The 23,278-nt window shown below is 28.0% G+C and overlaps 1 protein-coding gene across 6 annotated transcripts; it reads left to right on the forward strand.

Moving 5' to 3' along the window:
- Positions 1 to 2,247: 2,247 nt before the first annotated feature.
- Positions 2,248 to 21,795, forward strand: LOC111675338 (stromal interaction molecule homolog). Of its 6 annotated transcripts, none has more exons than XM_046945859.1 (12): positions 2,248 to 2,447; positions 9,878 to 10,440; positions 10,512 to 10,669; positions 10,837 to 10,956; positions 11,016 to 11,128; positions 11,676 to 11,791; positions 11,853 to 12,025; positions 12,081 to 12,663; positions 12,903 to 12,950; positions 16,660 to 17,029; positions 17,196 to 17,432; positions 21,127 to 21,795. In XM_046945859.1, the coding sequence occupies exons 2-12, from the start codon at positions 10,011 to 10,013 to the stop codon at positions 21,773 to 21,775; spliced, it is 2,997 nt and encodes a 998-aa protein (XP_046801815.1). In that variant the 5' UTR covers positions 2,248 to 2,447; positions 9,878 to 10,010; the 3' UTR covers positions 21,776 to 21,795. The 6 variants fall into 6 exon arrangements, with proteins under 6 accessions (XP_046801815.1, XP_023291851.2, XP_046801819.1 ...); XM_023436083.2 differs by having other exon boundaries at positions 2,249 to 2,447; positions 16,681 to 17,029; XM_046945863.1 differs by lacking the exon at positions 21,127 to 21,795 and adding an exon at positions 20,089 to 20,234 and having other exon boundaries at positions 2,249 to 2,447.
- The last annotated feature ends 1,483 nt before the right edge of the window (positions 21,796 to 23,278 follow it).

Raw genomic sequence — 23,278 nt, forward strand, 5'->3', positions numbered from 1 at the left:
CTAAATTAACGTCTGCAAAAAAAGGAATGTATAAAATCAAATAGCAAAATATAAGGAAGTTGATTATTTTTGCCAAGAGAAAAGAATCGAGTTGTGAAATAGTGGTTGATTGAAAGCAAGCAAGCAAACAAGAAAGTGAGAGTTGGCTAAATGTCACCCAACATTATTATTGTTGTTGTTATTATAATTCTTGTTGCTGCTCTATTACCGTTGTATTATTACTATTTTGTTTTCCTCTAGCTCTTTCTCGCAATTTGTATGTAAACAAAACATAAATAGTGTGGGAGAGAGCACATGCCAAAGGATTTTTTTAATGATGATAACGAGACTTGTTTTCTTATCTCTGTTATGATTTCTGTTTTGTTTTTATTTCTTGCAAAAAAACCTGGCAACACTTTTTATTATTATTATAATTTGAAGGTTTTCTTTTGTTATTACCGTTATGTTTGTGATTAAGTTTCTAAACAAGAGAGACAATAAAATGAAAAAGGATAAAGAGAGTGGAAAAAAACTGAGGGTTAGCTATACCCTTTGGGGTATCTTTGATTGTCTTTGACAATGTATTACGTAACGGAAATATTCATTAAATTTTAAATTTTTTAAACTATATAAAAGCATCATATAGGTTAAATGTTAATGTAAGAATAAAATCTTTTAAAATGCGTATTAAATACAAGGATTAATAAGTCGGTTTTATAATTTTTAAATTATAAAATACCGTAAAGTAAAACAGTTTTTTTAAGAATACAATCTAAATTAAACTCTAAATTAATGTCCTATCGGAACTTTATTTAATACTTTATAAATTAACAAACGTTGTTAAATAATCGCCAATATAAAGTTTCCTCCTAACATAAGGCCAATACCAATAACTGGCACCATGACCAGACACCATTTTTTAAAGCTTATATTTTTCAGATTTTAAACCTTCTGAACCTTCAGATCTGTTTTTTTAAAGCTTTGACCTTTTTTAAACAGTTTCCATTGTGATTTTACATATTTAGTTTTTAAATCACATCTAAATGATTTTATAAAACCTGTCTGCATTTTAATAAGGCGATAAGTTAAGTTTTCAGGTCAATGGAATCTATCAAACCAATAATAAGATCTCTAATAGGAATATTTAAATTAATTAAATAAATAACGCCCAAAACCTAATAAGAAATTTGTATATCTTAATCTTACTACTAGGGTTCTATAGTTGAAACGAAAAGTCGACTTTTCGACTTTTTTCATTTAGTTAAAAGTCGACTTTTTGCATTTTATGAAAAGTAGATTATTCGACTTTTTTCATTTAATTAAAAGTCGACTTTTCTACTATAAGTATTTTATAAATAGTCGACTTTTCGATTTTTTTCGACTTTTTGACTATTTTCGACTTCTTTCGACTTTTTTTTACTTTTTTCGACTATTTTAGAGTTTTTGACTTTTTTTCCACTTTTTTTTAAATGTTCGACTATTTTTGACTTTTTTCTACAATTTTCGAGTTTTCGACTTTTTCGACTTATCGACCTCTTTCGACTTATCGCCTTTTATTAACAAAGTCGACTTTTCGACTTTTTTCACAGAAGATAGTCGAGTTATCGACTTTTTTGGAACAAAATAGTCGACTTTGTCTTTTCGACTTTTTTCGACAAAAAGTCGATTGTTCGATTATTCGAAAGTCGATTTATAGAACCCTACTTACTACATATTAAAATATTTTATTTTTAATCAAATTTTCCCAAGTGTATTTAAATACACTTTAACGCAACCTTTAGTATTTCTTATTAGGGGTCTTTAAATTGATTTTCGAATAATCGAACAATCGACTTTTTGTCAAAAAAAAGTCGACAGCTAAACTACCGTCTACGAAAAAAGTCGAAAAAAGTTGGAAATAGTAGAAAAAATTCAAAAATAGTCGAAAATTTTTAATAAGTGGAAAAAAAGTCAAAACTCTAAAATAGTCGAAAAAACTCGAAAAAGTAAAAAATAGTCGAAAAAAGTCAAAAGAAGACGAAAAGAGTTTAAAATTCGAAAAAAGTCGAGACTATTTATAAAATTCTTAAAGTCGACTTTTAATTAAATAAAAAATGTCGAAAATTCTACTTTTAATAAAATGCAAAAAGTTGAAAAGTCGATTTTTCGTTTCAACTATAGAACCCTACCTTTAGTATTTCCCATTGCTACCACTTAATACAACTCTGTGATAAAAAGAGACTACGAAAAAACACTAACAAGTTGTCAACATTGTTCTTACTAAATTTGACATTTGTATTTTTCATTCAATCGTAGTTGTTGGCACGGATTAATTTTTTTTGTTAATTTTATTTAACTACAAAACGATTTAACATTTTTTAACAACAATTTTTAAGACCCAAAAACAAGAAATTTTCTATAAATTTCATAAACAACGAGTTAAACAACCTTCAAATATAATGTTTTATTAATAAAAGTGTTAAAAAATTGTAAGTTAATAGTGAAAAAATGTTGTAGAAATAGAAAATAAATTGGTAAATGCAAATCAAATGAAGGTATAGTCATGGTGTCAAGAATGAATAAAAAAAGAAAAAGTTTTTGCAAATAAATAAGTGTAAAACAAAAAGAAAATAAAAAATATATATGAAAACCAAACCACAGTCAGCTTGTATAACAAAATAATGGCAATAAAATACAGCTAATAATAATATAAATTACACAAAATACAACAGCAATAATGTAATTGTATGTAAAATTAGTTAATAAAAAAAGCAAATTGTTGTAAAAATAATTAAAACAATTTCTAAGGAAAGCTAAGTTAAAACAAGTGATACTGTGTGTAAAATTGTTGTTGGAAAAAGTGCGCATCATAGAAAAAATAATAAATAAATTAACAGATAGAATCACCTAGATTAGACATATTTTGCACAAACAGAACTGCAACAATATACAAAAAACAGCAGCTTGTTGTTTTGTTAGTTTGTTTGTTGTTGCTTTGAGCAGCTAGAAATCGTTCATTCTCCTATTTTGCGGGGTATGTTTGTCAATAAGATTGTTTGTTTGTGTGTGTGTGTCTCAAATACAAAACTAATTGTTTTTATTGTAAAGTGTGTGATGTTATTTTTTGTTACTTTTTCTTGTTTAACTTTATATGGTTGTCATTTTCGTGAGTTGCTGTTGTTGTTTTTGCTTTGGTAGTGAATTACTGGAAACAAAAAGAAACGAAAAAAGCTAAAATAACAGATTCTAAAACAAATTTTATTTTTTTCCTGATTCGAACACGAACAATTTGAATTGATTAAAAATTATTAACTGTTTTTGTTGTATATAAGAGTATTTGTAATAATGTGTGTGAGCATACATTTAATAGGTAAGGGAGTATTTGTGCTTTTTGTTTGTCTGATCCCCACATGATCGACCCTCAATTAATTGTTTATAGGGCTTTGTTGTAATTGACATTGTTATTGTTGTAAATAAACCTTTTTTCTATTTTATAATACGAAAATATGCCAATATAGAGGGGGCTTACAAATATTATTAGTTTAGACTGTAAATTTTACAGTAATTTCTTCTTTTCTTATTACTTTTTCACCTAATAACTATTACGTTTTATATAAATAGTTTTTTTTTAATATTTTCTTTAAATAAAACTATACGAACCTGTTGCTTTAATTCTTTATACATATTTTGCCTTATTCATAACAATTTTCCAAAGGTTAATAGAACAAAATTTGTATAAACTATTGTCTTATAAACCTGTGAAAATTATTATGTTATGAGCATGACTTAATATTTATAATTGTTAAATTGTAGTTTGGTAATTATGGTTAGATATAAATTTGTATAATTAATTATTTTTATGAATGTTTTTATTTTTATTATCAAAAAAGGTAATTGTGTAAACAAATTTTTTCAGTTCGTTTGTAGAACATAAAAATAGTGATTGTAGACCTACAAGAAAATATGTATGACTTCTGGTACATATGTTTAGGTATACAGTTCGCCATAGTAAACACAACACTCTTATTATAAGATCCAGGGAGAGAAAAGGGATATCTACCTACCTATATATCTATCTATCTATCTATCTATCTATCTATCTATCTATCTATCTATCTATCTATCTATCTATCTATCTCTCTATCTATCTATCTATCTATCTATCTATCTATCTATCTATCTATCTATCTATCTATCTATCTATCTATCTATCTATCTATCTATCTCCTATCTATCTATCTATCTATCTATCTATCTATCTATCTATCTATCTATCTATCTATCTATATCTATCTATCTATCTATCTATCTATTTCTATCTATCTATCTATCTATCTATCTATCTATCTATCTATCTATCTTTCTATCTATCTATCTATCTATCTATCTATCTATCTATCTATCTATCTATCTATCTATCTCTATCTATCTATCTATCTATCTATCTATCTATCTATCTATCTATCTATCTATCTATCTATCTATCTATCTATCTATCTATCTATCTATCTATCTATCTATCTATCTATCTATCTATCTATCTATCTATCTATCTATCTATCTATATCTATCTATTATCTATCTATCTATATCTATCTATCTATCTATCTATCTATCTATCTATCTATCTATCTATCTATCTATCTATCTATCTATCTATCTATCTATCTATCTATCTATCTATCTATCTATCTATCTATCTATCTATCTATCTATCTATCTATCTATCTATCTATCTATCTATCTATCTATCTATCTATCTATCTATCTATCTATCTATCTATCTATCTATCTATCTATCTATCTATCTATCTATCTATCTATCTATCTATCTATCTATCTATCTATCTATCTATCTATCTATCTATCTATCTATCTATCTATCTATCTATCTATCTATCTATCTATCTATCTATCTATCTATCTATTTATTTATCTATCTATTTATTTATCTATCTATTTATTTATCTATCTATCTATCTATCTATCTATCTATCTATCTATCTATCTATCTATCTATCTATCTATCTATCTATCTATCTGTTTATCTAGCATCGGAACAGCTAACTTTTAAACTGTTATAAGATATAAAAATAAACTAAAATAGGGCCGGCAACATGGGCCGCATTCACCTAATTATTTATATAAATGTTTTTACTTTTTTCAAGTTGTTAAACAATTATTTAAAGTTGAATTTGAATTTTGTAAGAAATATATAAATTATATTGTTTGTAGTTACGTGGTTAGAATTTTAATTTAAATAATGATTGAGCAATTAAAGTTGCTTCTATCTTCTAATAGTGATTTGTAAATTATTTTGTTTTCAAATAAATAATTTAAAAGAAAAGAACTGTTTTGTTTATATCATGTTAAGCATAATGGAAAATTACTTTTATTAGAAAATGTTTTTTTTTTTTTTTTTGAACATTAAGGGGAACTACATATTGCAAATTTCTTTTAATAATGTTGTTGCATTATCGTGAACAGTCAAATATTTATTTTGTTTTAAAGTGATATTTTGTCACATAATATGATTTAGTTTTTCTCACAATTATAATAAATACAATGATATTTGTTATTTCAACAAAACTAAACTCAAATTGTAGATCTCTTTAATCACTTAACAGAATAAGTGAATACTTAATACAAGTTTCCTTTGAAGTTAACAATATAAATATATATTTTTTTTATCCATAGAAAAGATAATAATTTAATAAACATAATTCCGCCATATTTTTATTACTAATAAAATTTTATTTTAAACTTTTTTTCATTATTTTACTTTATAATTTTATATACATAATAGTTTCTTGAGCAAAATATACAAAGTTTTGCCATTTTCTTAACAAATTAAAAATAAGTAATAATATTTTATTATTTACACAAGTTGTACGATGATGTCTATTTTGTGGCATAATAATAAAAATATTATAGCAATAAACCATTTATGGAAAAGTATTTTCTACCACTTTTCTTTATAGTAAAAAAAAGAGTAAACAATGATAAAATTTTGCTATTTTGCAAACAGTTGTTTAAATAAACTTAAGATTTTATTTGTTGTATTTAATTTTTTTTTGCTGTAAATATTTTTTTAATTAGAAACTTAAAAGTAAACATTACTCTCACGACTATGATCTAAATTTGTTAAAAAATAAGATTCTGGTTTTATTTTCTCGTTTTTGTATAACACTGCTGATAAAGAATCTTACTTTTTATAAACTTGAGGGGAGTGTGTTTTGGAACAATAAAAGTATCATCAAAAATGACTAAAGTTCATCGAACATAATGATAAATATTGAAAGATAGGCAAGACAAATAAATAATAATAATTTGAAATTTTTTTTAATTTATTTGTTTAGTTGCTTGTCTGACTGACTTAAAGAATGATCTTTAGCGTTTTTTAGAGAGTATTCCAAACGAACTCTTTAAATTACTAGAGTCGTTGCATCTTTACAGCACTTTAGATTTATCTATGAACTAAAATGATCTGTAGACTTGCTCGCAGACCGATCTAAAGTCTTGGCTATAGACTGATCTGTAGTGCTGCCTATTGGCCGATGTATAATCCTTAATATAAAGTGATATACATAAAGCCTTTAGACTATAGTCATATTCTTGAATATAGACTGATCTAAATACTTTACTATAGACCCAGTTTTGGCTATGAACTGATCTGAAGTCTTGTATATAGCCTGATCTACAGATGATAGAAAGATCTACAATCTTGCCTATAGACTAATCTATAGCATTGACTATAGTCTAATCTGCAGAATCTGTAAAAAAATACTAAATGTATCTTCTTTTTTTATATACATTTTTTAAATAATTATTGTATCTCAAATATTGTCATGTTTATGATATCAAAGTCATGTCAGTTTATCTCAAACTTGTTGTAAAAGATAAAAATGTTTAATTATTTATCTACAAACAAATTATTTAATCTTATTTCCATAAATTTTCCTATCACTTATACTATATAAAATTGTTATTCTTTTTTTTAATATTTTATTAAAATTAATTACTTTTTTTTACTAAATTTGTCTCTCTATTTTTACATTGATTCACTTTCGAATGGTGTGTCATACAATGTGGCTGGTCATTATTGTTGTTTTCGTTTTTTAAATTTTTTTTCAAATAAACTTCTATCAAGTTCAAGTATTCGTTTAGAGAGATCGGGGCAAAAAAACATGCATAACAAATATTCATTTTATAATAATTGTTATTTTTGTTTTTTGAATATTGGGACCCGAAAAAAATAATATAAAAATATATTAAACATAAACAAGTTTATGTGAGTAACTGCGTGTATCTTGGTGTTATGTTCGCTTTCCAGCCATTGAACGCAAACCTTCAGAAAAAAGTGTTTTTTAGTTTTAATACTTGTCTTTGTACTCAACACTAAATCAAACAAAAAGCATCTACAGTGTGAAGCAAAATCTACAGATAGATAGACAGACAGACAGACAGACAGACAGACAGACAGACAGATAGATAGATAGATAGATAGATAGATAGATAGATAGATAGATAAAGAGATAGATAGATAGATAGATAGATAGATAGATAGATAGATAGATAGATAGATAGATAGATAGATAGATAGATAGATAGATAGATAGATAGATAGATAGATAGATAGATAGATAGATAGATAGATAGATAGATAGATAGATAGATAGACAGGAAAGAGGGGATAGATAGATAGATACAGATAGATAGATAGATAGATAGATAGATAGATAGATAGATAGATAGATAGATAGATAGATAGATAGATAGATAGATAGATAAATAGATAGACAGACAGACAGACAGACAGACAGACAGATAGATAGATATATATAGATAGATAGATAGATAGATAGATAGATAGATAGATAGATAGATAGATAGATAGATAGATAGATAGATAGATAGATAGATAGATAGATAGGTAGGTAGATAAATAGATAGACAGACAGACAGACAGACAGACAGACAGACAGATAGATAGATAGATAGATAGATAGATAGATAGATAGATAGATAAATAGATAGATACATATATAGCAATAGATTTTCATTTCTTGTCCACCACTGTACTTGCCGGCATTGTTATTATTTTTTAATAACTTTCATTCTGTCTGCTCTATAAATATTTATCACAGTATTAGTCGCTATGTTTACAAATGTATAAAAATATGAACAAAAAAAAAAAATAATTTAATTAACACAAAACAAAATTTATTTAACTATAATTCAAATAATAATTTATCTCTTTCAACAACTTTTTTATCTCTACGCGCAAATTAAAACAAATAATTTCGGTTTTTATTAACTGACTCACCTTAATTAAAAATATTCTTTATTAATGGGTGGGTAGTGCATATAGTGTTAGAAGTCATACGAGTTAGGTACCCTGACAAAGCCAGCGTGTGCTGGTAGCATACAGACATATAATGTTTTCTTATAACTATTATCTAAGAAAAACTCTTTTCTTACTTTTTGTAATCGGGTCTAGAATATTTTAGCCTACAGTTATATGCAAATATTCGCCTTGTTTACTTTTGCAAATTATTTATACTTTCAACTACATACTAGCAGAAGTGGAACAACTACAACAGCAACAAGTGATTAAGATGCTAAAACTTTTAGAGTTAAATAGAATAAAGTTCCATTGTATTTAATAAATAGTGGGAATTTCATTAGCATATGATTTTTTGCGAAAGCATTTATTAGTTATTTTTCAAGTGGTTTAAAAATGAGGTGAAATTTCACCGTTTTATCTTTGTTTACAGTTTGTCGATATTTTTTTTATCTTTATGATGGCGAATTGTAGGTGTAAATTTTGTTTTAATACAACATCAATCATAACTATATAATTGATATCGTTTATTTGTTAAAAATTCGTTTAAAATTCAAAACAGTACAGTGGGAAAGAAAATAGATTTAAATATTTCAAATTTTATTATTCAATTGTCATCAAACTCATTTTGATTGTCAGACAATAGTTGTTCAGTCTATATGTAGATCGATCTATAGTATTGTCTATATACTGATCAAAAAAGCCTTGATTATATACTGTTCTATCGTCTTCACTATTTATAGACTGATCTATAGTCTTAACTCTAGAATACTTTATGATCTTGACTATAAACTTATCTGTTGTATTGATTATATGGATACTATGGATATGATTCTATGGACTCGACTTTATTTTCTTACATGAAGCTTGGCCAATATTGATTTACAGTGTGATTTATAGACTGATCAATAGCTTTAAGTATAGACAGATCAAGACTGTAGATGAGAACTTCACTGATCTGTAGTCTTCACAATATACTGATGTATAGTCTTGACGCTAGACTAGACTCTTGAATGTAGTATAAACTGATCTTTAATAATATCTTTAGACTGATCTTTAGTCTTTACACTGATTAGTAGTACATATTGACAAAACACTGTTCTATAGACTTGACCATAGACTTGTACTGTTTTAGCAAAAAATTAAACAACAAGTGCTTTGAGTTTCGTTATAAAATTGTTATATAATTTTGTTTATCAAAAGTCTCTAGCAACTTTTAATTTATTCGGTTTGTTAAAAGATCAATTGTTAAATCTGCTTTTTTGTGACCCTTAAGTTGAGCAATTAATTTGACCTACATACAAACTAAAAACTAATGACAGTTTTCTACTTTTTTGTTAATTTTATTCTAAGGCGAAGAATTTTGATAGTTTTCTACTGTCTCACACTTAATAAAATGTAATTAAATTACCACAAAGAATCAAAATCAAATATTGTAATATAGAAAGAAGCCTTAAAAGTGTTTCAAAAGTGTGACAAAACTTGACTACAAACCTTAAAATGCATTTACAATTTATATTTATTTATTCTAACTTAAAGAACTTAATAATTAAATTTGTTTTTACTTATTTTCAGCCTCTTTTTAAAAATCTCTTTCATAGTTTGGTTTTATTCTCTCATTTACACTCCCAATAATTTGTTTAACATAACGAATATTTCTTTGTGTGCCTTTAAGTGCTGTGTAGAGAAGAAGAACAACAAAAAGAAAATGCAGTTTTTTCAAGTTTTAGCCACATTTACCCTTTTATCATTGTCCACACATAAATGTTTAGTAAACAGTAATTCCGCTCCAGGCGATAATAAAGCGGGCGGTAATCGTTTCAATACCCACCTAAGTGCAGTAGACAGTGGTGGTCAACCGCCAACGGCTAGCAATCATCCTAGATATCAGCACATACCACCACATCAGCAGCAACAGCCGCATCATCAACAACATCACGGTCAGCATCAGTATGCGGGTCATGGTGGTGGTGGTGGACACAATATGGTGGGTAGCGGCATACATCATCCCTCACATGGAGCTGTTATAGGTAGTCCGCATATTTATCATCCAGCTCCTAATAGTGGTCATGCTGAACATAAAAATACCTACAATCTATTAAGTGAGGCAATGTCTCAGGCTGTTAGCAATGAATTTAGTAAGTATTCGGAAACCTTTCACATTTCTTAAAGTAATTTTTAATTATTTCTTAACAAAACTCTGCTTCAGGTTCTCTTGGCAGCGGTTCAGCGGATGGTGCATGTCATGCCGATGATCTTGATTGTTATAATGATCAAGATCGTTTGGGCATGGAGGCAATTAGAAGTTTACATCGTCAATTAGATGACGACGATAATGGCAATATTGATTTAAGTGAATCTGATGATGTAAGTTAAAATTTTTTTTATTTCATTCTATTGTTATTAATATACAATTTACATTTATTGTTTAATTTTTTTTACAATTGGTTTGCATGTTATTTTAATAATGAACAAAAAAAAAAACTGTAAAAAATGGTTTTACTTTTATAAATTTGTTATTGTTTGTAATTTAGTTTTTGCGTGAAGAACTTAAATACGATTCGGGTTATGAGAAACGTCAAAAAGCTTTCCATTTCAATGATGACATGCATATATCGGTTAAAGAATTGTGGGAGGCCTGGCTACGATCAGAGGTTGGTTAATGGTTTTTTAAGCTTTGTTATTTTAAATTTATTATGCAATTTATTGATAGGTTCACAACTGGACTACCGAACAGACCACCGATTGGTTAGCTCAATCTGTACAACTTCCTCAATATGTGGATTTATTTAAGCAGCATAAGGTGTCGGGCGCAAGTTTGCCAAGGTATGAATAAAAGTTTTTTTTAAACGAACTGAACTAGAACTGATCTAGAACTGAACTAGAACTGAACTAGAACTGAACTAGAACTAAACTAGAACTAAACTAGAACTGAACTAGAACTGAACTAGAACTGAACTAGAACTGAACTAGAACTGAACTAGAACTGAACTAGAACTGAACTAGAACTGAACTAGAACTGAACTAGAACTGAACTAGAACTGAACTAGAACTGAACTAGAACTGAACTAGAACTGAACTAGAACTGAACTAGAACTGAACTAGAGCTGAACTAGAAATGAACCAGAACTGATCTAGAACTGAGCTAAAACTGAACTAGAACTGAGCTAAAACTGAACTAGAAAGCAGATCTGATTTTTATGTTTTTATGGAAATATTTTGATAATTTTCCATAAAAACAGGATAAATATAGAATGCAGGTTGTATGAGTGATATTTATATTCATCATACGAATCGATGTCTTATAAATAAGATAACAGTCTTTGGACAACAGGTAGTATTTTAATACAATTTTATTTATTTCCACTTTTAGATTAGCTGTTAATAATATGCATTATGTCAGCAATGTTTTGGGTATTAAAGATCCCATACATAAACAAAAAATTGCCTTAAAGGCCATGGATGTGGTCTTGTTTGGACCACCCAGAGGTATGAAATCCAATGTAAGATAACTAAAGAAAAATAAACTAAAAATTATTTTCCTTAACAGAGACTGGAACTCGTTGGAAAGATTATATTTTAGTAACATTACTATTAAGTGCTATAATTGGTTGTTGGTATGCTTATCAGCAAAATAAAAATGCTAAAAGACATTTAAGACGTATGGCTCAAGATATGGAAGGTTTGCAAAGAGCTGAACAAAGTTTGCAGGAAATGCAGAAGGTATGGACTAATATTTTTTATTAAATTTTTAGTTTTAATGCATTTTTCCTTTAAGGAATTGGAACGTGCTCGTTTGGAGCAAGAGAATGTTGCTACTGAAAAAATGGACTTGGAAAGACGTCTCAAAGAAGTCCCCACTTTAACGTCCTCAAATTCAGATCTCGAAGTTCAACAGCTCAAAAAAGAAATTGAAATGTTACGCACTGAATTGTCTAGAGCAGAAATTGAATTAGTCGATAATTGTTGGGCACCACCGCCTCAATTGCAATCCTGGCTACAATACACCTATGAACTGGAGAGTAAAAATCATTTAAAGAAACGTGTTTCTGCTGAAAAACAATTACAATCAGCTCGTGAGGCTTGTGAGAAATTACGCAAGAAACGTTCAAGTTTAGTTGGTGCTTTCGTTTCGACTCATGGCAAAAGTATCGATGATGTAGATCGTTCGATTGTTGAAGCTCGAAATTCATTAGGAGAAGTTACGAATGAGTTGCAAGAACGTCTACACAGATGGAAACAAATTGAACAGTGTTTGGGTATGAATATTGTCAATAATAATGGTTTACCTTATTTGGAGAGTGTATTGTATGGTCGTAATGGCGGTGGTGGTAGTGGTTCTTCGGTTAAGAGTTCAAGAGGTGAGAATTTGTTTTGAAATTTTATAAGAAAACTATTTTTAATGTAAGACTGTTTTACAATGAAAAACTAACTTTTTAATAGGCTTTCTAAAGAAAACATGATCCCTTTTTTAAAAGTTTTAAAATTGAACTTTCTGTTGAAAACTTCATTATATGTTTTCTATATAAAATTTGTACAGTATAATTACTTGAGCGATCTGCTTTAATTCAATCATGATTTGTATTCCTTTACTTTACAGCACGCATTACCAGCAGCTCCGATGATTTAGATGACGAATCTGTTCAAGGTAAGCTAAATTTTGAAAATTTTTCCTTGATCTCGGCCGAGTAATCTAATGAAAAAGAAACAAACAAAAAATCAACAAAATTTTCTCATACAAACGAAACTGAAATGAAAAAAAAAAATCTCTAAATGTTCCATGATCAAACAAAAAGAAAGAAAACATTATAAATGTTCAATAATCAACCATAAACGAAATGAAATGTTTTTGTCAAACAACTAAATTAAAAAAAAAAACATAAATCTATCATAAAAAGGTTCTTTAAAATGCTGTGTTGTCTATCATAATATATTTCCGTTTTATTTTTATACATAAATAATTATTTCTATTATTACTGTAATTTTAAGTGCAATTTTATTTAATTTTAGTGTTTATTTTAATGAAAACAAAAACTTGTTTTATTTGCTTTTTACTTATATAAATTTTTCTTCCTTTTTTTTGTTGTTAAATGTTCCCAGAATGTAATTTAGTTTGTTTTCTAAACTATTTACTATTTTCCTCCTCTTTTGTTAATTTGTTTTATGTTTATAAAATTTACAACCAAGACATCTTTTTTTCCCAAAATTCCTTTTATTTACTATTGTATTGTTCTTTACAACAAGAAAAATTTTATTATTCTTATTTTAATTTTAGCATCTTTTGAAATAAACTTTTAATTTTATTTTTTAAATATTTATATAGTTCTCTTTATTTTGTTATTTATTGTGATTTTGTACATAGTTAATTTCCCCTCCTTTTTATATATGCTAATGTATGCTCTTAATCCTTTCCGGTGCTTTTTATTTTGAAATTTATTTTAGAGAAATTATTGTGTTATATTTTTGCATCATACAAATTTTTGGATTTGAACATTTTTTTAAATATAAAATTTTATAATTTTTTATTTGTATATTAATACAGCATTCAAATGTATATACATTTTCAAATTGTATATGGGGTCAGTGATGTAGAAAATGTACGTGGTGAAATTAAGTGGTATTTTGAAATTTTAAGTTTTAAATTAGTTTTAGTTGAATTCTAGTTCAGTGCTAGTTCAGTTCTAGTTCAGTTCTACTTCAGTTCTAGTTCAGTTCTAGTTCAGTTCTAGTTCAGTTCTAGTTCAGTTCTAGTTCAGTTCTAGTTCAGTTCTAGTTCAGTTCTAGTTCAGTTCTAGTTCAGTTCTAGTTCAGTTCTAGTTCAGTTCTAGTTCAGTTCTAGTTCAGTTCTAGTTCAGTTCTAGTTCAGTTCTAGTTCAGTTCTAGTTCAGTTCTAGTTCAGTTCTAGTTCAGTTCTAGTTCAGTTCTAGTTCAGTTCTAGTTCAGTTCTAGTTCAGTTCTAGTTCAGGTCTAGTTCAGTTCTAGTTTAGTTCTGTTCTAGGACAAATCTAGTTCAATAGCTAATATTAGTTAAAAGTCTGATTTTTATTAAAAGGTATTTTTTTTTTGTGAAAATTCGAACCCCAACTAGGTGGACCCATGTGAGTTACTTATGATTGATTGTGTGGTTGCCCTTACCTATGTCATATTTTTCCGCAAATTTTTAAGTTCGAATTCAAATAAATAACATATTTACATCTCCTAAAAAGGAGAGCTTTCGATAATTAATTTTTTAATGATTAGTTGTTTTATTAAAGATGATTTAAAAAACACATCTATTTTTAAGACGCTGCAAGAATTATTTCAAATTAAAATGTCAGTGTTGTTAACACTGTCGTTGTATGTCCAGATATTTTTGCAATAAAATAGATTTACTCACTTTTAAACAACCATCATGACCAACAAAGTTTTAGATTTTAAATAGTTAAAACCTAACACCGGAATGGGTTAAATTTTATAGGTTCAAATATTTTCCCATAAAGTACAAAACAAAGTAGTAAGTATTAATACTAAAAAGGGGTTCCATTTTACCATTAAAACGATTGGATTTCTTTTTTTTTTCATTTTGAATGTTTTTATTTACATTTTCATTAAAAAAATTCCCTTTTTCTATTATCAATATATATAAAAACAAATACGGCTTTACTTAAAATACGAGCGTGAGAAAATGTCCCCTTTCACCAAAGCAATATAAGGTAAGAAACCACCATTGATCTTTAATTTACCATAACTTCTCTGTATTGCTGTCTTGTTATTAATATCATTAACCAAGAATTTTCCGTTTTGTTTTTATTTTATCTAATATGTTGGCATGATGGTTGTAAAAACAGTTTTGTTTATTTTCTTTTATAAATTTCATTAATAACAACATTTTCTTTGAGCGCCTCAAATCATTATTAAAGCTCTTTTTAAATCATTTGTATTATTGTAAAATTTATAGGATGTCATTATTGTAGTTTTGGTTTAGACTTTGTAATTTGTAGTTTTAATGTATAATTATAATATAGAATTTTATCTCATCACTTTTAAGTTTCATTAAGTTATGTGTATACATTTGGTTGCTGTTTAAATCAATCATTATATGTACTATAATTCTCTTTAACAGGGCCAATTCAAAATGAAGGCAATGTTCTTATTTTGAATGCTCTTTAAATTTAAAACTATAAAATTTTGTTTCTGTCTACATTCCGAAAATTTGTTCAAAAATAACCAAAATAACCATTATAAACAAAACGGAACAGAATTGTCTACCTCTGTAAGACCTTTCATAACATAGCAAACGAAACTGTATATATCAAGTCTTCATACAATTCATATAACAATGCTTACACAATCCTTTCTATATGAATCTTGTGAATCGTTCCAATTTATAACTATGCAAACACCAGAGTCCTATGTCAATACCTTGTGGTCCCAGAGGAATCTGCATTTTCACAGTACAATTTTTCGGCAATATAAGTTATATTATATGTTTTAGATAGGGGAGTCGATAAAGCCGTGTCCGTCTGTGTGTCTGTTGAAATCAATTTTATGAAGACCGCATATAATCTCTTGACATAAGATTTTCTTAATTCCATCAGACTTGCTTTCGAGAAGCAAAATCAATTAAGCCCTATTATGAAAATCACTTAATCGTAAATAACTCATGACTTAATAATGATATCGGTATAAAATTGTACCGGAATATGTTTTGTATAAATTCAAATCATTCATTCCAGATATGTGCTACCAAAATGCATAAAATGTACAGGAACCTGGTGATTCTCATCTCAGCTTTTCAATCCAAGTAGACAATCGGATTAAAAACAGTCCTGAAAGCTACAAAAAATGAACTATTTTTGATTTATCGAATCATTATGAGAACCTACAATCTTCTATTGGGAAAAATCCTTATAGAGCTCAAGAAAGTTTATAACACATCATATATGAATTGAAAAAAACCCATAATTGATCGGTCGGATCTATTCATATTTCAAAATATATGTACTTGGTTTACAACAGAAATATTTATATAAAAACATTTCTTTCTGTTATATTGAATGCATTTATCAAGTGAATTTAATTGTGCAAGTAACCTGTTAAGTGAGAGAGAGAGAGCTCTTTGCGTATCACTATTTTCATCACATTCAAATACATTTTTGCAGAAAATCGTCTTAATCCCCCATTTAACTTCATACTGTCATCATTTGTCTCGCCCAACAAACTGTTGTTAACAACTACACACTTATCCTTTTTGCTGCTGATCAATTAACATTTTTTTGTGCCGCTCTCTTTTAACATACTCTTTTTTTATAAAACAAATTATATATTATGCCATAGTTTGTCCTAATGACAAGATTTAGTTGATTAAAAGAAAAAAGAAATTTTTTATATTTTGCCAGGTTTAATTGATGGTTACAGTCGGAATTCTGGTCTAAGTGCTTCCACGCTCTTGAATAGTAGTTCGACAATGGGACGAGATGATTCATCGGGTAGTGAGGATAATATCGAATCACAATCGGTGCAGTTTTATTTGGGTAATGCACCGCCGACTCCCATGCTAACAGCTGCACCAGCAGTAACACCACGTACCCCTCTGCAACAGGCACCATCATTTGAAGTTATGAATCATGTGGGCAATCATAATCATACGAATAGTGCAACAGCGGCGGCCATTGCCTCGGCTGCAGCAGCAACTGGACAACTGCAACAGCAGCAGCAACAACAACAGCATGCTTGTAACAATGACAGGTATTTAGGGTTAGACTTTAATTTGTTTTATGTTTTGTGGTTGGGACCTGTTGGGTAGTAGTTTAGTTGTCATCATCAAAACATTTTTCATTTACTTTTCTTAAGTTTAAATAACATTTCATTTTGTGTTTTATTTATGTTTTAAATGAAATCTGTAAATTTTTAGTGTTATACATGATTTAAATCGTCATAGTCCTTCGGTTTCATCAGAACGTTCAGATCGTTCTATACCCGTACCACCGCGTACCAAAAAACACGCTCATACAAATTCGATTTCGTCTACCATCTCGTCAGCTACGACAACGACTACAACACATAGTGTTACATCAGTACCCCCACCGCCACCTCCAAGTGGTCCCATAGGTCGCGCACCTTTACCTCCACCTCGTAAATCAAATCAGAGGTTTGTTTTTGTGTTAAAGAAGTTTTTTTATAAATTGTTTATATTTTAGTATTTGTTGTTTTAAAACTAACTTTTTAATTAATTAATTAAGCATGTTGTTGTTGTTTTTTTATTATTGTTATTATTTGATTGAGTTTTCAGTAAAAAAATGTAAAATAATTATTCTGTTTTGAAATAGAAAAGATTTTTAATATTGGATTGGCAGGACCAAAAAATTAAAAATCCAACATTAGGACCGTTATGTTAATGGATTTGTAGTTGTTTTTAAAAGTCGTAAGAAGTCAAGTTTTCCTCCAACTGTTTAAATTTCCAAAGCAATTTTTGTCGATAATTATTAATTATTTATTTTCTTATTTTTATACCCTTCATCTTAGTATAAGTTTGCTATTCCGTTTGTAGTTTCTACATTAGGGGTTTCCGATTTCATTAAGAGATATATTCGAGATCTTTATAGATAATGGAGTTAATTTTACTATGTCCGTTCTCTTCTCTCTTTGTTCATTTATGTTTGTTAAAATCTGAAAAACCTAGATATCTTTGGAGTCCAAAGCTTCCGTAATTCTGTCAGATAAGCTTTCGAGAAGATCGCTATTTAAAATTAGCAAAATCGATCCACAAATACCGGAGTTATAAGTAAAAACCCGTGGCAACCTCAGAAAATTTTAGACAAAAATTTGCATTTCCGTACCTTTTTCGACAAAGAGGGAACACAACAACAACAGTAGTTGATTTGAAAAATAGAGTATTTTAATGGGTTCTTCTTTGTAACTCTGCTAGTGTTTTTAGAGCCAATCTTTTCTCACATATAACTTGAGTTTAATTGGCCAATTACACTCAGCTAAACTAAGATAATAGGTAACTTTACTGATAACTGAAAAACACGAAACATATATTAAACCAGGTTTAACCAAAGAATGAAGATTATCTTTATCAGAAAAACTCGCCCTCAATCAGCTAATTTTGTTTGCTGGTTTAAACGCCCAATGGAGGTGGTTTAAACAACCTCCATTGATGCTAAAAAAAATTAAGAAAATTTTAATTAAAATAAACATTAAAATGTTAGATTTAGCTATTCACAATATATTTTTTGTTTTAAATTTAAGTTTTCATTAATTTTCATACTACATTTACAATTGTCTTCTTCTTGTTTTGATGAAAAACAATGACGTTTTCTGTTGTTTTGTATGGCAACACTGCAAAGTTTAATCTTGTTTTCAGATTAACTAATCTGGTTATTAATTGACATTTGATTGCCAACTCAAAAACCCGCTCTTAGAGTTTTCAATAATATTGAACATAGAATCATAAAATTAAGCAAGTAGAGCCCGGAGTAAATGAGAACTTATAAGAGTGGACTTTTTTCGTACGTTTTCGTACCTTTTTTTGGAATTCTCCATAATATTGAAACTAAATACACATATAGAATTAAACATTCAGAATTCTGAGTAAATGAAAAAACATCGAACGTTTTGTTAGTTCTTTGTCCTTCTAATACTGGTATTTTTTGTTTATTTAGCCGCATTGAACCTAGAAACATATGTTTAATCAGAAATACACGATCAGCAGTCGTAATTCAGGTCTGAGTTGGGGGACAACTCTCGCGTCATCGCGATTATTTCTTAAACGCGTTCAGGCTTGTGCTTGTTGCCTGGCTTTCGACAGTTTTGCGTCTCGCTCGCACTGGTGTAATGTATTACTTCGTATAACTGTTCAAAGTTATATGTTGTCTACATTAAACTCGTGCTTTCGTATCACCTCAAGTGAGGTTATGTTTTATTGATGGAGACCATAAAATACTCAAACGTTTATACCCTGGTGGAGACCATTAAAACTCTTGAAATTTACTGGTGGAGTAACATTCACAACTCAAATTTAACTTAAGTGTTTAAAGGTTTCCAGCTTCCTATACGAAGATATAGGTCGACTTGGAGGATTCCCTTTAAACCAACGTGGGACAGCCTGGCATTTTGCTTATGAACTCGGCCAACAATTCAATATAATCAAAAAAATACACGATCAGAATAGAATTGGAATCTATAGGAGTAATTTTTTTTGCTACCTTTTGTCTTTAACTAGTACTTTTGGCAATTAAATGCAAAATTAAACAAGTAGCATACTTATTGAATGATAATTTATAAAAGAAGAGGTTCTGGAATTTGTTTAGATTTTCTGAATTATTGAAACTAGAAACATAACACATATAGAATTATAATAGAATAATGATTTATAAATCTAAACTTTTAGGTACTTTTTTCTTCTCCAACAGGTACTTTTTGAATAAAAATTTTAAAAAGAGAACTTCCCTTTCCAATTGGTATTGGAAATACTAATGACACACTATGATGAAGGGTATATAGGATTCGGCACAGTCGAATATAGAATTTTTAATTGTTTTTTTAATAATTTTTTACTAATTCTTTCAATGCATTTTCAACACCACATATCTCACACATACACAAAAAGTCTTATGATTCTAAATCCCGCATGTCTGTAGATCCCAAAGTTGTTATTTCCTTTGTGTTTCCCTTACTTTTTTAAACTTTTCTGCTTTTGTTTAAAGATTGTTTACTAAATATGTTAATTTTATATTAGGTGTTGAGGTTTTCTAATAGCGTACATTTATATATATTTTTTATTTCTAATTTTACAATTTCAGAAACCAAAAACAAACATCTACATAAATTTCTACTACGTGTGCTACTGCATTAAAATAGACTTGATTAAAAATACTATTATTATTACTACTACTAAATGCTAATACTACTTAATACTACTTTACCTATTGTATTATAATAATTATAGAATTTTTAAAAAGAAAGAAATCTGAAAAAAATCTATTTGTGAAAAAAAATCCTTTCAAAAAAAAAAGAGAACAAAATTGTATTTTATTTTCTTTTAATCTGTTTTTTTTTTCTTCTACCATTTATGTGTGTGAGATTATGTGTGTATGTGTTTTGTTTAATTTTTATTAAAATTTTTTTTTAATATTTTGTCAATAACAAGAATATTTTGAAAAAAAATCTTATTTAAGTTTAATATTTCTTAAACAAATTTTGACTTGGTTTCATAGACAAGATTATAGATTAGACCATAAACTACACAACAGACTAGACCCTGGATTATAACATAGACTATAGCATATACTAGTTCTTAGAATAGTCAGTCGACTAGTCCATAGACTTGTCAATGGACTACACCATAAACTTGTTCATAGCATTGTCAAAAGATTAGTTAATAGCTTAGTCAATAAAGTAGTACATAGATTAGTTAATCAACTACTAAATAACCTTCTCAATATATTACATCATAAAGAAGTAAATATTCAATTAACTTGTCAGTCAGTAGTCATAGACTATTCCTTAATGAAAAGATTTATTAAAGGATTTCATCTCCTTTTAAAAACTCTTCCCACAATTTTAATATTTTTAAGAATTACGATGCTTACATTTTTATAAATATTCTTGTTAAAATTCTAAACGATAAAAAAATAGTAAGAAATATAACTACTTTATCAGCAAGGGTCACGTAAGCGAAAAACCCCCCGTGTTATTTTACAAATTATTTACCACTCACTACATTTAAACCCTATGTAAACTAATCCTTTTTGTAATCATTAACATTTCACAAAAACAAAAACTAAATTCCTGTAAAATTTATACTAATTCCTTCAATATTTTCTCTAATCTTTTCACAGTCCTTTATTAAGATCCCAAAGTTCGGATCTTATGGCAGCAAAAGATTTATACAACTATTTGGGTAGACCACAACCTTTGCAACCATTTAATAAGAATATCCAAGCAACAAATGGAGCAGGTTCAGCGGCTGTAAGCAACAATACAAAAACAAAACAAATGGTTAAACAACACAGTACAGCAAGTCAACAATCTACCTCATCGACTTCATCGTCCGTACAATCGACCGGCGATCAGACAAGCAAACAACAATCACCCTCACGACTCTCCACCACTTCGTTAGAAAGACAAATAATGACACAACATCATCAATATCATCATCAGCAGCAACAACAACAACATTCACATCATCCTTTAACGTCCTCTTTACTTTTGGACAAAGATTTACTATTAACCTCCTCAGTTACGACCCTACAAAGTATAGGACAATTAAAAACTGATAGCTCTCTAACAGACTCGAATCTATCGACTGAATCATATCACAGTGATACACAGTTAAATGTTTCCGATAAATCGAATACGGAAAATAGTGCAGGAACCAACTCCTCCTCCACCCTAAAGAAACGTAAAAAAGGTTTACGTTTTGGTTTTGGCAGTAAGAAATCTTCAAGTAATAGCAGCGCTCATGATACGAGTACGAAATCGAAATAGTTTTTGTTCTTTTTTTTAAAGAAAAACAAAAGAAAATGGTGGCAATAATAATTTGTAAGGGAGTGTTATGTATTTTAATGAAATCCTAAGACTCCTTTTTTTTTAAAAAAAGTCTTCCATTTTCTAAGTAAACAAACAAACAAATAAAAAAAACCTATACAAATTATTTGTTTTAAAATAAAGACACAATAGTTACTTAAGGCACTTATAAGCAATATTTGTAATAATCAAACCCTAACCACTTCCCGGCAAAAAATAAAACTAGGTTTTCAAAAGTAAGAACTACAATTAGTAAATGATATAATAACAATTTTATAGCAAAACATTTTTAATTCAAAAGCCTTCTTTTCCTTTAACTATTTTTTGTTGACAAAAGTTGTCCTTTAAGCTTTTCCAAGTTTTGTTAGGGATTTAAACTTTTTGTAATTTGTTTAGGTTTGGACTAAATGTCGAAAACTTTTTGTATAATCAAATCTTGGGATTCTGTATTTCCATCAATATACAATTCAAGTATTTGTGTTTAAGAATCAAATTGGGAATCTGTTGAGCACTAATATCCAAAAATTTTTGCCTTTCAATAATTTTTTGTCAAATATGTTATTTTTATAGAAAACAACTATTACTTGAAAAGTATTTTTATTGTTTCAAAATGCTGGCTATTCTTTTTTAAACTTTATTAAGAATTCCTTTGTTTTATATTTCCAAGGAAAACAAAATGATAGAATTGTAATATTTTTTTGTTTTCATTTTAAATATACCATATCCAAAGGAATCAAATGTAATTTAATAATTTTTTTAAAAGCACTTAATATTATTTGTACTTATTTAAATATGTTATAATTATTTTAATTAACACTTATTAAAAAAACCCCATGACTCTGCCCATGTCCACCCTCCAAATTCGTTAACCATTTCCATATATAAAAAAGAAACAAAAAACGAATCTACAACAAAAGACGTTACTTTATATAAATTAAAAATGAAAGAAAAACTACTAAAATACTATTAAATTTTTTCTTTTATTTGCAACATTTAAAGCGCTGTGTAATTAATTTTTATTATTTAATTTTCGTAAAAAATAAATTAACAATTTTTTAAACCACCTTTAACTTATTTTATCTCGTAGCAATATTTTGAATATGTTTTTTTTATTATTATTGTGAATTAAATATATATTTTTATAAATTAGTTTGATTTTTTTACAAAATCGTCAATTTCATTGTTTGCCTGTCTAATTAAATTGATATTTTTTTAATATTAAATTTATATACTGATATATTGATATTGTAAAGTATTTTTATTATAAATAAAATAAAAAATATGGTTTTTAATGAAAAAATATCAACAAAATAGTGCTTTATTTAAATGGTAATTTAAAAGTATTAATAGATGGATAGATAGATAGATAGATAGATAGATAGATAGATAGATAGATAGATAGATAGATAGATAGATAGATAGATAGGTAGATAGATAGATAGATAGATAGATAGATAGATAGAT

This window comes from Lucilia cuprina, chromosome 3 (genome assembly GCF_022045245.1).
Source record: "Lucilia cuprina isolate Lc7/37 chromosome 3, ASM2204524v1, whole genome shotgun sequence".
Lineage (NCBI taxonomy): Eukaryota > Metazoa > Arthropoda > Insecta > Diptera > Calliphoridae > Lucilia > Lucilia cuprina.

Bases quoted from the DNA above. Each gene is read 5' to 3' on its own strand.
- LOC111675338 (XM_046945859.1), top strand. From the start codon at position 10,011: ATGCAGTTTTTTCAAGTTTTAGCCACATTTACCCTTTTATCATTGTCC. The intron at 10,441-10,511 runs GTAAGTATTCGG...ACTCTGCTTCAG, and splicing joins GGCTGTTAGCAATGAATTTA to GTTCTCTTGGCAGCGGTTCA. The intron at 11,792-11,852 runs GTATGAAATCCA...TTTCCTTAACAG, and splicing joins CTTGTTTGGACCACCCAGAG to AGACTGGAACTCGTTGGAAA.